This window comes from Astyanax mexicanus, chromosome 11 (assembly GCF_023375975.1).
Source record: "Astyanax mexicanus isolate ESR-SI-001 chromosome 11, AstMex3_surface, whole genome shotgun sequence".
In the NCBI taxonomy this organism is placed as follows: Eukaryota; Metazoa; Chordata; class Actinopteri; order Characiformes; family Acestrorhamphidae; genus Astyanax; species Astyanax mexicanus.
The window spans coordinates 39,864,430-39,878,893 of record NC_064418.1 but is presented as its reverse complement, the minus strand read 5'-3'; the positions used below and the strand labels follow the sequence as shown (position 1 = coordinate 39,878,893).

General features: G+C 39.7%; 1 protein-coding gene across 10 annotated transcripts in view; it reads left to right on the top strand.

The window, feature by feature from the left end:
- Positions 1-14,464, top strand: part of tns1b (tensin 1b) — a 358,347-nt gene that overhangs the window by 186,250 nt on the left and 157,633 nt on the right. The window contains exon 1 of one of the 10 annotated variants that reach the window (XM_049484883.1): positions 313-977. The exons of 7 other annotated variants lie outside the window; for them this stretch is intronic. In XM_049484883.1, coding sequence (XP_049340840.1) covers positions 957-977 — 21 coding nt within the window. In that variant the 5' untranslated portion in view covers positions 313-956. Of the gene's footprint in view, positions 1-312; positions 988-1,020; positions 1,431-14,464 lie in introns of those variants that run through there. 2 more of the 10 variants (XM_049484884.1, XM_049484885.1) reach the window with 2 other exon arrangements.

Sequence of the window (14,464 nt, the reverse complement as noted above, 5' to 3'; positions counted from 1 at the left end):
GTAAGCTGAGAACTTGATAACAACAAGAGTAGAGGAGGGCGGAGGGCGAGGAGTCGAGGAAGAAGGAGGAGGAGGAGGGGGTGGGGGGTTTGGTGTGGGTGGGTGTGTGTATTAGGGGGTGAGGGGGGGGGGGGGGGGGTTGTGTTTTTTTTTTGTCTGTCAAACTCAAGTCCAGCCCACATGCTTTTGCTCGGGAATTTTGGTTGTATGCTTTTCTTTTTTTTTTTTGGCTCCCTTGTTTTTTTTTTTTTTCCCTCTCTACCCCTCCTCACATACATGAGGCGAGAGAGAGAGAGAGAGAGAGAGAGAGAGGGAGGGAGAGAGAGGGGAAAAGAGGGAGTGTGTGGTGCTCAGAGGCAGAGAGTGAAAGAGCGCGAGAGGGAGAACGAGTGAGAGTGTGAGAGAGTGTGTGTGTGTGTGAGAGAAAGAAAGAAAGAAAGAAAGAAAGAACGAGAGAGCGAGAGAGAGAGAGCGATCAAGAGAGGGAGGGAAACAGCCTGAAGCTAGACTTTCCAGTCTTGCAGATTTGAATGCAGCTAAATTATTATCAGGACTCTCGATTCTTAGAAGCAGCCAAGGATCTACACACACACATTTACTGATACACACTCACACACACACACACACACACACACACACACACACACACACACACACACACACACACACACACACACACACACACACGTCTCTTTCCTGTAGCTGCTGGATTACCTTCTGCACTCTTGCACTCTACCTCTGCAGCAAGAGGTGTGTATGTGTATGTGTGTGTGAATATATGTAAGTGTAAGTGAGAGAGTGTGTGTGTGTGTGTGTGAAAGTGGATGGTTGAGGCTGGCTGGACGTTTGCACTGGTCTGAGGAGCAGAATGTGGCAGTAGAGCAGAATTCGGCGATACACACTCCTCTATAGACACACATTCATTTGGACACACGCAAAGAAGAAGAAGAAGAAGAATGGCCACGGCTGTATTTCAGGTAAGCGAAGGTGTGTGTTTGTTTTTGTGTATTGTCGGGACATTCGCCAGAATACACACCTACAGTGTCAGGACTGAGGACTCTGTGTGTGTATGTGTGTTTTGTGGGGTCAGTCGCCTGCGGTCAGATCTCTCTCTCTCTCTTTTCTCAGATATGCAAAGAATCTTTAACCCTTTTCGCTGCAGCAGTGTGTCGGAGCTTTGACTTGGCTTGTTCTTTGTATGAAAACACACACACACACACACATAGAGAGCTACAGAGCTGCTGAGAGAGTGTGTATGTGTGTGTTAAGTGTTCTCAGATGGTGTGTGTAAGTAATGCAGTGGATAGGACTGGCTGGCTGGCTTGCTGGCTCACTGTATAAGTGTATAAGTGTGTGAGTGTGTGTGTGTGATGCCAGGACATGAAGATCGGAGCTGCTGAGCTGAAGAACATAGAGGTACATAAAGCGAGGTACAGTGAGAGGAGGTACTTTATAGCTATAGCTATTGCTTATTAATGGTTAAACATCTGCAGTATTGCTTTTAAAATAAGGATCCTTTATAAAGGGTTTATTAATGGTTATAAATTAGGTTGTAAATACTTTTTTTAAAGAATAATAAGCACTTAAAACACATGAATAGAAAGAACAACAGTGAGAAAAAACTATTAACACAAATGCTAACACTGACTGATGTAAGATATAGACAAAGTAAGATAAGCATCTAGTAAGATCTGTGGTTTAACAGTACAACAGTAAAATTGAATGTGGAATCACTATTTTGTACACAGCAGACCACTTTTGCTTTTCCTACTGTGGGTTTTAACTGCTTATTAATGGTTTATAACCTAATAAATAACCATTAATAAACTCCTTTTTAAACTATTTACAAACCCTTTATAAAAGAGCTTTATTTAAAATGGGAACCAAGTGAAAAATAAGGGCATTTCAAGGGAAATTTGACATGATTGCTCAATTGCTCTAGTGCTTGTAAGTCAGCGTTCCTTTACTTATGTTCATATGTGCGGTAGGTAGTTGCTTGAATCTGGAACATGTTAAGAAGGAACTGTAAGAATGTTTTCCACTGGGAAGTTCAGTTCAGTTCACATTTGTCTATATATGTTGTCCAGAATGGCTTGAAATCCAGAGTGAAATCCAGGTTCAGACTTTTAGGCTGTGTTCATATCCCACATTTGTGGCATATCTAGATTGAAATTATATAGAATCTGAATTCTCTAATGTCTGATCTGAACCACATTTAAATGTGGTTTATTTTTCACTTTGCTTTGATGGTTTATTATTGATGCCTCAAAGATGCTCAACTAAATATAGCATTGGGAAAAAAAATGAAACCTCTGAATGCTGAATTTCTTTGATTTTACCAAATTAAAAATATCTGGAATATAATCAAGAAGAAGATGGATGATTACAAGCTATCAAACCAAGTAGAACTGCTTTAATGTTCACACCAGGAGTGGCATAAAGTTATCCAAAAGCAGTGTGTAAGACTGGTGGAGGAGAGCATGCCAGGAAAGAAAACTCGGTAAGAATCTGTAAGAAACATTGTGAAGAGCCAAGACTTGGGAGGAGACCTCCATCTCATCCACCCAGCTCTGATTGAGGTGGAAATTGGAAGAAATCTGATAAATAAAGGATAGTCATGAATCAACAAATGAGATAAACAATGGCTGAAGAACAGATTGGTATCAGTATTGGGATAAACTGATGACTAATGCTAGATGACTATCAAACATTGGCAGGAAAGGACTGTCAGCCGATCAGATCTGTTAAACTTGTAAATGTGTTCAATTGTCAAATTGCTTACTGTAGATTGTTGAATACTCAAAACAAGGAAACAAATGTTTCTTTGGCTTGACATGGACTGAATTTGAGCTACTGTATATGAAGTAGCTCAGAATCTATAGCTCAGGCCTTTTTGATGCACTTTGAATGGCTTTGTGCTATGATGTTTTAGTGTATTAGTATCATTTCAGGTGTAGTTTTATTTTGGTGTTCTAGTGCAGCAATTCTTAACTGGTGGGTTGGGACAAGAAAGTGGGTTGTGAACACGTTCTAGAGTAGGTTGCGGACAGTTTGTAAAAAGTAAATACATAAAAAAAATAATACTCTTCTGATTTTGTACTTGTCTTTTATATTGGGGGGAAAAAAGAGACATAGAGGGTTTCTTACTAATATACTCTGGATGCAGAGATATGTAGAAAAGTGAAATATCTAATTTTGTGCTGTTTTAATATTTAATTTTATTGTAGTAACTTTTATGTAGTTGTCATGTTCCTCCTTTTAAATTTACTTTGGTTTTGGTTTACTTTTACTTTGCTAGTTTTCTTTAAATTTTACCCAACCCACTCATTAGGATTCCCCCCTTTCACTAGTGATGCCCCAACACCAGGAGGGTGAAACCAGCACATGCCTCCTCTGATACATCTGAAGTCAGCCACCTCCTCTTGTCAAACTGCTGCTGACGCAGCATTTCCGTGTACCATCACAGTGTTCTCGGAGGAAAGCGCAGCGACTCTGTTCCAATACATCAGCTCACAGACGCCTTGTGCTGATTGACATCACCCTAGGAATGAGAGAGAGCAAGGCCAATTGTGCTCTCTATTGGGGCTTCGGCAGCCGATGGCAAGCTACATGAACAGGATTCGAACTGGCCCCAATCTCCCAATCATAGTAGCAGTGCTTAGCCTGCTGGACCACTTGGAGCCCTATAAAGGATATTTTTTTTCCAAAATAAATCTGTTTGGCTTGTATTTTATAAAAGTGAGTCACAAATTAATGGGTTCCTTGATGAGACGAGTTGAGAACCCCTGTTCTAGTGAACTTCTGTAGTGTACTATATGAGAAGGCATTTGGGATTGAGCCAAAATTTCACTTTTTTTTTTTTTTTTTTTAAATCTATATTTTTTTGTATATATTTTTTGGAAAAGCTCCAAAAAAGTGTTCAGTGACCAAAACCAGAGTTTTCTTGTGTACGAAAGGGGCCAAAATGTAGACAAAAAATATTTGGATATATGTGGACCAGATCTTAATGATCAGGTCTATATGTGGACCAGATCTGCTTTATGAAATGCTGCTCTGATGACTTAAAGCTTAGAAAAACTATGTTTATATCAGCTAGAGGAAAGATCTGAGACAAACAGCTAATATTATAGATACTGGAGATATCCTTTAAACCTGGGAACAGAAGTCTAGTGTATTGAATGTGTTCAGTTGTGTACGTTTATGACTACGTTCTGTAAATTTACGTAGTCTATATTTGTGCTAATAAAGCTATTCAGACTACAGTCCAGTCCAGCGGAGGAGTAGTTATGTCAGTGAATGGTATGTGTGTGTGTGTGTGTGTGAGCTGTAAAGAGAACATCTCCAGCCCACCCCCCCGGGGTTGAGTAGCTACTGTGTTAGCTGTGTGAAAGTGAGAGTGCTCTCCCGCAGTGAGGTTACTCAGGGCTGATTTGTGACGGCGGTGTTTGACCGTGGCCTCACACGCTTTCCTTTCTACTGTAACAACTGCGGCTGACAGCATGACAAAGCTGCTGTAAAGGGCTGAACAATAGCCGCCCCCCTGCGGCACACTGTCTGCCGCTGGCTCGCACGATTCTCTTGTGTGTGTCTTTCTGTCTGTCGCACAGACGGCTCAGACAGTACACTGTCTGCATGTCATTCACGTGCAACGGCCTCCAGCCACTGACTCCAGCGACCAGCGGGTCAAGCCACACAACCACACGGCCTCTGTAGGTCAGAGTGCCAAATACCAACATGTTCTTACAGCTGAAATGGGGAAAAGCACTTAACATTCACACACCTGAGAACACAATATGTAAGAATGTATATATATATATATATACTCTTTACAATAATGGTCACAAATAACAGTACTTATGGCAGTAATAAAACATTTATTAATGTAATATTAAGTAATGTCTCAACTCAATATTAATTGATTAATTGGCATGGTGTTGCTTTAAGGTGACAAAGCACCTTTTTGATTATTTCGTTGTCCTTTCAATGTGTTTATTATTATTGTGGATATTGTGGCTAACTTTTTTACTAAACAGCTTTTTTTTTGTATTTCTTGCGAATACTGTAATAGTATATTGAGTGTCAATTATTAGTTGAGACATTCTGTCGTAAGTACTGTTACTGTTAATGTAGCCTTTACATGTGCTACAGGTGTTACGCATATATTTATAGTGATAGTTTAGGAAATGATAAATACATTAGAAGAAGATTTTTTTGTAGACCTTTTAATGGTTCATCAGATTCTGCTGTACAGAAAAAAGCTGTTTTTTTTGGTAATCAGACTGACTATATTTGGATTTCACTTGACTGCAGAAAGACCCAGGTTTGCTCTCCTCCAGGAAGCCTTATGATTGGATTATGATTTAATCCATATTCCTAGGTAATCAGACATGACGCTTGTATGCATTTACTGTAATATGATTTTGCCACGCAAGCAGAGAGAAAAAAATCACCTTAATACGAGACAAGGATTATTACCATGAAACTTGGCACTCAAGCTTACTGGTAAATGAGATCAGTATTACAGTGTAAAGTAAGTTTCCACTAATTAGCTGCAGTTTAAGTAGTTGTTTTTTTGGAGTCTCCCAAATCAATTATAAAAATATACATTGTATAAAAATGATAGAGAACTGATGTTTTTAGAAAGTTAAATGGAAAGTGTTTGTTGATTGCTTTGAAATTTTAGGAAATTACGATCAGATCTTATCTGTTCAAACTGGGATTGGATTTTAGTGGCAAATGTACAAAGAATCCAGTACATATATATATATATATATATATATATATATATATATATATATATATATATATATATATATATATATATATATATATATATATATATAAACTATATCCTGATATATCCTTTCTGGATACAAAACACGTGTTAATGCTGGGTGTAAACAGGCTCAATTTAGATAGGGAGCCAATTTTTGTTTTGTAAGTTTTTTTTTGATGACATTGTTAAAAAAAACATTTGAAGCACCTTTAAGAGTGTGTATGACTTACTGTTATTTATAAAAATAGAAAAAAGTAAATTGCAAAGCTTAAACAGACAAAGCACCTAAATAGGGACATACGTTTCTACATTCAATTCAAAATGAAAACTTTCTAATTTGAAAGAAACATGAAAATGTATTTCAATATCTACAAAAATATGAATATGAATATGAATTTTGTGTTTGATTTATCTGCTTGGCATCAGAGTAACACTCATCAAACTGCTGTAAGTATAGTGGGGTAAAGGGGTGTTTACGATGCCAGCCAGTCCTTCCTCCTGCTTCCAGAGGCTGCTTACATAGCTATGGGTGCTGTTCCACCTTACTACAACACCATCTGCCCTTCTGACCCCAGATACTGTATCTACATCACCCCCTCTATACAAACACACCCTAATCCCCGAGCCACACCAGCAACCCCACCCCCACCCCTTTGCGCTCAACCGTGGGAAACGCTGCACGGTTTGTGTTCTTGGCACGTTTCGCCGATGCAATTTTGACTAATTTGGCTCAAATTGAGGGGAAAGAGGGTTAATGCTGTGCTGAACATGGCGAGCACATTTATCAAGAATCTCTGGCTGTAGAGTGGAGGGGGTTGGGGGGTGATTGGACGTGTCGCGTCATTTTCTCGTGGGAGTGTCCTCTGTAGCAGGAGACAGGCTTTTGTCCCCCCCCCCCCCCCCCCCCCCGACTCCCTTCGTTTGATTGCTCTGCTGCTTATGTTTGTGCTGGTCATTTTTCTCCATTATCAGTCGCCGCTAAATTCTTCGCAGTTTGACTCGCCGCATCCAGAGGAGCTCTGGGCAGCCAAGAGCAACGTAAACCAATACATACCGCCTGGCTCAGCATGCTGTTTGTGTGGGAACGGCGAGTGTATACTGGCTGGCGCCCAAAGATGGACTTGATTTCAGCTTTGCGGCGACTGAGAGCGATGCTCTTCACCAGCTGTATCCATGCAGTCGCTCAGCTCTGGACGTGTCGTGATGCATGCATTTAGGAAATGCAACACCATGTAACTGCTGGTTTGGGGAGAAAGTAGAGAGAGTAAGAGAACCAGGCGTTGGCGCTGTAGACACTCTGACAGCTCAACTGCTGTTGAGCTCTTAAGTAATGCATTTTTAGATTCTTAGATTGCACCAATGTAAGCCTACTGATCTATAATTGGTGCACATTTCATGATGAAGGTTTGGGTTTTAATTGAACAGCTAGAGGTGTTAGAAACCAGTGTTTCTGATTCTTAAAGCCAGGGCCGTAGACTTGCGATGTTTTCTTGGAATGCATTACAGAAAACATTCCTACTTACAGTACATCACGTTGGGTGGCAATAATCATGACTGGTTGCATCTGACTAGAATTGTCCGTGAAAACAGATTCCAGCGACTCTGGCAAAAAAAATCAAATTCTGATTCAATGCAGGAGTATTCTGAAGTTAGTGTATTTTTTTTTTTTTGTTTTTTTTTAGTCATGGGACAACATAATTATGACATTTTAGTGTATGTAGTGCAATAGATACAGATTGTGTGCAGTAACAACGCTCCTTATAACCTCAAAGTAAATAAAACTCAAAAAAAAAAATAAAGAGACCACTTCAGTTTCAAATCAGTTTATCTTATGTTTGAGTAAAATTAACATTGTTGTTTTATTCTATTTATTTAACTACTGACAACATTTCTCCCAAATTTCTAATAAAAATATTGTCATTTAGATCAATTATTTGCAGAAAATAAGAAGTTGAGAAATGGCTGAAATCACAAAAAAGATGCAGAGTTTTTAGAAAAAGAGTTCATTAAGAGTTCAGAAATCAATATTTGGTGGAATTACCCTAAGGTTTTTGGTCAAAGTTTCCATGCATCATGGCATGTTCTCCTCCACCAGTCTTGCACACTGCTTTTGGATAACTTTTTCAAAAAATTCAAGCAGTTCAGCTTGTTTTGATGACTTGTGATCATCCATCTAACTCTTGATTCTATTTCAAAGCTTTTCAATTTGGTCAATCAAAGAAACTCGTAATTTTTAAGTGGTCTCTTATTTTTTTTTCAAAAGCTGCCAGATTGTCCAGTCTGTTGTAGCTGATTCTGTCCATATATGGAGCGTGTGCACTGAGAATTGAATATTTCATTGGAAATCATATCAAACTTTTCCTGAGAAGTAATGATGATCCAGCTTTACATGATACTCTTGAAACTGTAAGAGAGGAGATACAGTATAGATATACAGTAGACGTGGTGAAGGATTCATCCCAGAGATGACGGGATAAGGCAGCACTGTGTGTAGTGTTGCTTAACTGCCCACCACACCCTGCTGGCTGGCTCTGATTGTGATTTAGGAGTGTTTGGGTCCTCCTGTAAAGGCGTTTGAATCGTGTGCTGCCTCCCAGGCAGAGTGGGAGAGCGAGTAGGCCAGAGGCTCCGGGCTTTGTTTTGTACAGTGTGGAATTCCATTTGATGAATGTATGTTTAAAAATGGCCCATTATGAAAGTTCAGGGATCATTTCATCCCATGGCTGGGAGATTCAGCGTTCAGCGTTGCTGCAGGAGCTGCCAGATGAATAAATCTGCATCTCTTTGCCTTTACTGATCTTGGCCAGCTGCTCGGCTTCTTTTCCTGCCTTTTTCTCTCTCTGAAAACTTCAAAAAATACACACCACACTTTCTCATCCACTCTCTCCTCTGTATGAACACTGTATGAACTTTCCTCCATAAGCAGATAGGGCTATGTCGATTATTTAAATTTGTCGACTACAAATTTCATTGTCGACTAATCGTTAATTTGTAACAGTACCGCATTACACAAAGTGCTGTTGACAGAATAAATTACCTTAGTCTTGTCTGGATCCACAGCTTTTTGTCCACTGCTACACACCGTAATTAAACTTCGGGCACGTGTTTCCACGGAGATCCATGTAAAAACACAACAGCGAGTGGAAATGGAGGAGCTACTGAACGCCAAAAAACTCACTGGTTCTCCTGTTTTTTTCAATTGCAATCTGGATGCAAGAGTTTAATCACCGATTAGAAGTGAACTATTTTTTACAGACATCCCCTAAAGATGAATTTTAAACAGATACAAGTCTGATAATTTTAAACCACTTCATCCAGGTGGTCCAAAGTCCATTTGAACCACGTTATAGCAGTGTAAATACATACATCTCTCTAAGACGTAAGATGTTACCAGTACCCAGTACAGCTAAAACCCCAGTAATATCTGCAGTGAATTTAATTTTATCCTACAGAGCAGTTTTTAGTCTGATTTTAGTCTGATTAAAACCCAAAGAGGTGTAAAGAGGGTCATAGTGACGTGTCTAGCTCTGTAGCTGCATTTTTTTCTACATATGTAACTCAGACAGCTGTAAAAAGCTTTAAAAAGGGGGTACATCAGCAATAGCAACAGCTAGTTAGCTACCAGTACTTAATTAGATCATTAAATTGCAAATAAATGGTTACTGTATTGGTTTAAAGCATCATAGGCAAGTCCCCAAATGTTACTATTCCTCGAATAGGTCTGAATATAGTGTATAAAAAAGTGTGTATGAAGTTATGACTGTGTAACTCACCCTTCGACGCATTTCCACAGAGGAATTGATGTTGTAGAAGCAAATTTCCTTTCCAACTTACGCAATCAGAAGTTTGATCGTTTGAGTGCTGTGCAGCTTTGCTTACATTCCTGTGCCATGTTTTAGCACCAGCAGTTCTGAAGCTCTGGAGATCTGTTCTCCTCTCACCACAGATTAAACATAAGGCATTTTTATGACTGGGGAAATACAAGAGTTGGACAAGAACCTCTCGCTTTGGCGCCTGCGATTATGAAGAGTTTAGAAGCTTGATAAAAGTGAAAGATCATTCTCTGATGCTCTGGCTCTCTAGTGTTAGTGGTCTTACATAAATCATGTGGCTGTCTGAATTCTCGAGCTTTATGTTGGTGGCTTCGTGTGAGGTTTCATAGGCTGCGGGGAGGATCTTTTAAATTGCCTCTCCATTCCCATTTGACACCTAGACCCACTTAAGTCCTTATTACCTCATCAGGTCCTGCTCCAGATACGGTATGCCCGCTCTGTCACTCTGGTGGGTCGCGCTACTCAAAGAGGCAGCGGCACAGTGCCGGTTTATTGAGCCACGCCGAGCAAATAACTTCAAGATGTTCACATTCCCCGGTGATAAGTGGTGTGAAGAGTGAAAGCTCTGTGCCAGCTGACAAAATCCAGATAAACCAGCTGAAGAATTTCTGCTTTCAGAAGAGTCCAGCGTGAGGCGTATTCTTTACGCTTTTCACAAGGTCACAGTGAATTAGTGGGAGATCTGCAGAGGTGAGAGGGCATTACTGGGTGGGGGGGGGGGGGGCTGGGGGTCAACCTGCTTTCCACTGCTCAGCACATTTTAGAGTTTCCCAAGCTCCCACTACACCTGATGCATATGGTGTTCAGCAGTTTTCCAAGACCAGTATTGTTCTTGAATCGGTTTTAGAGCAATGATTCCCAACCATGTTGCTCCAGTGTCTTTGCTACGTTTTATTTTCCTCTTCTAAAGAAGTTATACCATATCCTGTTGCACATTTTCCAAAAGATTGGAGCATGCATTTGGGCATGTAAATCCTGGAAGTCCTGTAGATCCTGTAGATCTCGTAGGGAGCCAAAGCTGGTGTGCACTCTGGTCTTATAAATGCTTGAATGGAAACAAATCTGACTACCAGGCAGGCACAGAAAAAAATGGTTTGCAATCTGGTCAGGAAATATCATCACTTTTCACCACATTTAAAGGATAATGTTCTGGACACTTAAAGGACATTTAAATCGCATGTTTAGCTGTTTCTATTGATTTGAAGCAAAGACAGAAAAAGCTAGAAATAGGAGGCGTACCCACAGAAAGCAGAGATGGAGGGCATGGCAGATGTCAGGATTGGACATAAGTCAGACACTTGCAGATTTAAAAAAGGTGAGAGGCTTTTATTACAAGTACATACCAAAGAATGCAAGGCCGGGCAGCTTAGCAAACAAGGGCTAGACAAAAAGTCAATAGCAAAAAATAGAGTAGAAACGGTCATACACAAAAAAAACAAACAAGAGCGACAGGAATGTTAGTAATGCTAGATGGCTAGTCAAAACGTGGCAATGAACTGAACGAAGGAGAGGGTATAAATATATAGATAGGCAGGTGAAAACAATCAATAGTCAGGGGACTGAGACCGAGTGAGTGTCATGTGATGATGATCAGGAGTATAAGCTGCATTCTAGGAAATTAAGTCTGGATCAGTTTGGGAGACAGAGGTAGGTGTGTCAGCAGAGATAATCGTTGACTAATCGATTAATTGGAAAAGAAATAATCGACAGATTAGTCGACTGCCAAAATAATCCTTAGTTGCAGCCCTAAAGTATACTATAGGCAGGGTTACTCCAGGACCAATCTGGGAACCAGGAGAAGGAAAAGGCCCTGGAAGGAGTTGGAAGGGGTGCTGACAAAGGCAGGAACGTATGCCATGGACATTCCTATGCAGGAACTCAGGCTCCAGAAGGTGTCAAGGGAGTGCATGATTTAAGATGGTCTTCAGGGCTCTGTTCCCACTCAGCCGCTCCAGTGTCTCTGCTGTTTGAAAGCAGACCGAGGCCGCCTGGCCCCGTTGTTTATGAGTGCAGCTTGGTGGATGGCGTGGTGCAAAGTTTGCCAGTGTCATGTAAATGGCAGAAATACAAAAGTGGGGCATTAGAGATGGTAAAACATGCAGAGGGAGAAATGTGAAATTTTGAAACTGATTTTGGTATATAGATGAGCGTTTTGTGCCCTGGTTCAGACGTTGGCTTGGTTTGCTTCCTTGCAGAGGATTAAGAAACAGATCCAGTGGAAATGTGGCTCATGACAAAACGCAATGCAAAAGTGTTTAGGATTAGCGTGAAGTGGATAAGAAGGCCTGTTTTGGATGTACTTGGATAAGAAAGTCTGTTCTCAGAGCTGTTTCATGGCCATCTAGTCTGATGGATTTTGCTGTGGTGCAAGATTGACATAATGGAGCTTTTGGCGGGTTAGTCAGAGCCGTAATATATAGCCACTGTAGTTTTATAGCCTACTTATTTGGTTAATGTAAAGGCTAATGCGATAGGGAAGGGTTCTGCAGTGCAGTGCAGTGCAGATATCTACTATAAGGCCTGTGTGTATTATACAGTATACACCAATCTTGCATATTGTCATGACCATCTCCTTGTTTCTACACACATTTTACACAATTTTCCAGCTCCAATGAGGATATAGGAGTAGATACAGGCCTTATGATCATCTGCATGCTTTAATATCTTCCCGTTCTTCAATAGCCAGGACCCCACAGGAGAGACCACCGCAGAGCAGCAATTATTTTGGGTGGTGCCTCATTTTCTTTAGCACTACAGTGACACTGATTGGCATTGTGGAGGTGCGTGAGGTGTTAGTGTGTGTTGTGCTGGTTCGAGTGGATAAGACACAGCAGCAGTGCTGCTGGAGTTTTTAAACACTGTGTTTAATCGCTCACTGTCCTCCACTCTTTTAGACACTCCTACATCGGGGATCCGAGATGTTCGAATCCTGTTCATGTAGCTTGCCATCGGCTAACGGAGCCTTGAGAGAGAGCACAGTTGGCCAAAAATGTATTTGAAACACAGTATGCAAGTGCACTAAGTGCAGATTGTGAAGCTTTGCAATAGGGAACAGCTTGGAATTTCCGACACATGTATAAACTGTGAGGTGTTATCTTGTAAGTAAGGTTAAACACTGGCCAGCATGCTTATGGTTCAATTGATAATGGATGGGACATTCCATTTCTGAAAATGTAAAAGCATTAAACAGAGCATTCCTTGATCCACAGTCTGTTGTCACGTCATGATCGCTATGGTCTGTCTCAACTTTGACAGACCATTCGATTGGTGGTCAAGCCTCATGCAAGTCAAATCTCATGCAAGCCGTTATTGGAAACACAATTATTGGAGTGCTAAAGGTGCCTGCCATGGAAGCATCATTATGTCTGACCATTTATCATTTAATCATGCGTGTATTCATCAGGTAGTCTTTAATTTGAAGGAGCATCCACATTAGAGAAGACCATTGGAAAAGAATCCAGTTAATTCCTGCTCTAGAGCCAGAACAATTTGAACAATTGAGTCTTTTAAGGTTAGATGCTGAAAGGAGCAAGGAACATGCCTTTTAATGGGAATGTTAGCTTTGGTTTTGTAACTTATTTGTATTTTTTTTTTTCAAAGAATTGCAGCACGCAATCAGGCAGAATGGTTTGTATGGTTTGTCTCAGTGAACGGGCTTTATAGAGCAGTGGTCGGAGTGGGAAACAAGGCATGAAGAACGAAAAAAAAAAAAAAAAGAAATGCCCCTCTCCGCTCTCCCATACGAATTCCTGCTGCCTTTGACGTGGTGTTTCAGCCTGATGAGGGTTTTACATTTGAAGCTAAGTGGAGCATTGTCCCCAATAATTACCCAGCGGTGCCAGTCCAGCGGTCAGCCCTTCCTGTCAGATTCTGTTGTTCTTCTGCTCAATATCCTACCACCATGATCCGCTGATGTCAGAACAGCCTTAACTGACCTCCCCCACAGCCATGGGCATAACGAGCGGTCTGCTCTCCGCAAACACTGGGAAATGCTGCGCAAATTGTGCAAATTTATTGCTTGCCACATTTCCTCTGGCGTGGTTCGCTGGTGAATTCATTCAGCACTACAGCACTATGTTGACTGAGTTTTGAAGCGTGTTACAGAGCAGGTTAACCCTTTGAACCCTTTGAGCCTGTTTTGGTGTATTTTCCAGTTTTTGAGTTTTTGCAGGTCCTCTTTCAGGTTTGATAACACAGTAATTTTATCAGACAGATATAATTGCAAAAAAACTTGATAGTCAGAGCAGCCTATGCCTTGCAGTATTTTTATCAGGACCAATATGGCCAATAATATTTCAACTCTTAACAAAACTGGTTTACTATACTAGATATGTATTTTCAGCTGCTTATAATAACAACAGATATTATAATTAAGAGTTATTCCATAAAATGATGAGAAAAACACTTGTCATTAGGACACACAATAAAAAAACTATGTACAAAAATGTAAACATTTTAGTCAAAATAAAAAAAATGTTAAGCGCAAAATAAGTACTTGGTAAAAAATGTAAAATAATAAATTACTTTTTTATTAGTTTATCTTTTTTAATCTACCTTATTTTAATTTTTAATTGAATTAATTTCTTTTTGTTTATTTATTATTATTTATATTTTTATTTTATTTTATTTTTATTTTATTTTAATGTTTTACTATTTTTGTATTATTAATTTAATCACTTCTTATCATTTTTAACGTTTTACTTAATACTTTTACTATTATCTATTTACGTATTTTATATTTTATATATTTTTTACTTTTTATGTGTCAAATTAATTTTTGTTTTTTTTAAGTATTTTAGAAATTTCTGTTTTACATATATATTTTTATTAAATGATGATTTAAAATTAAAATTTT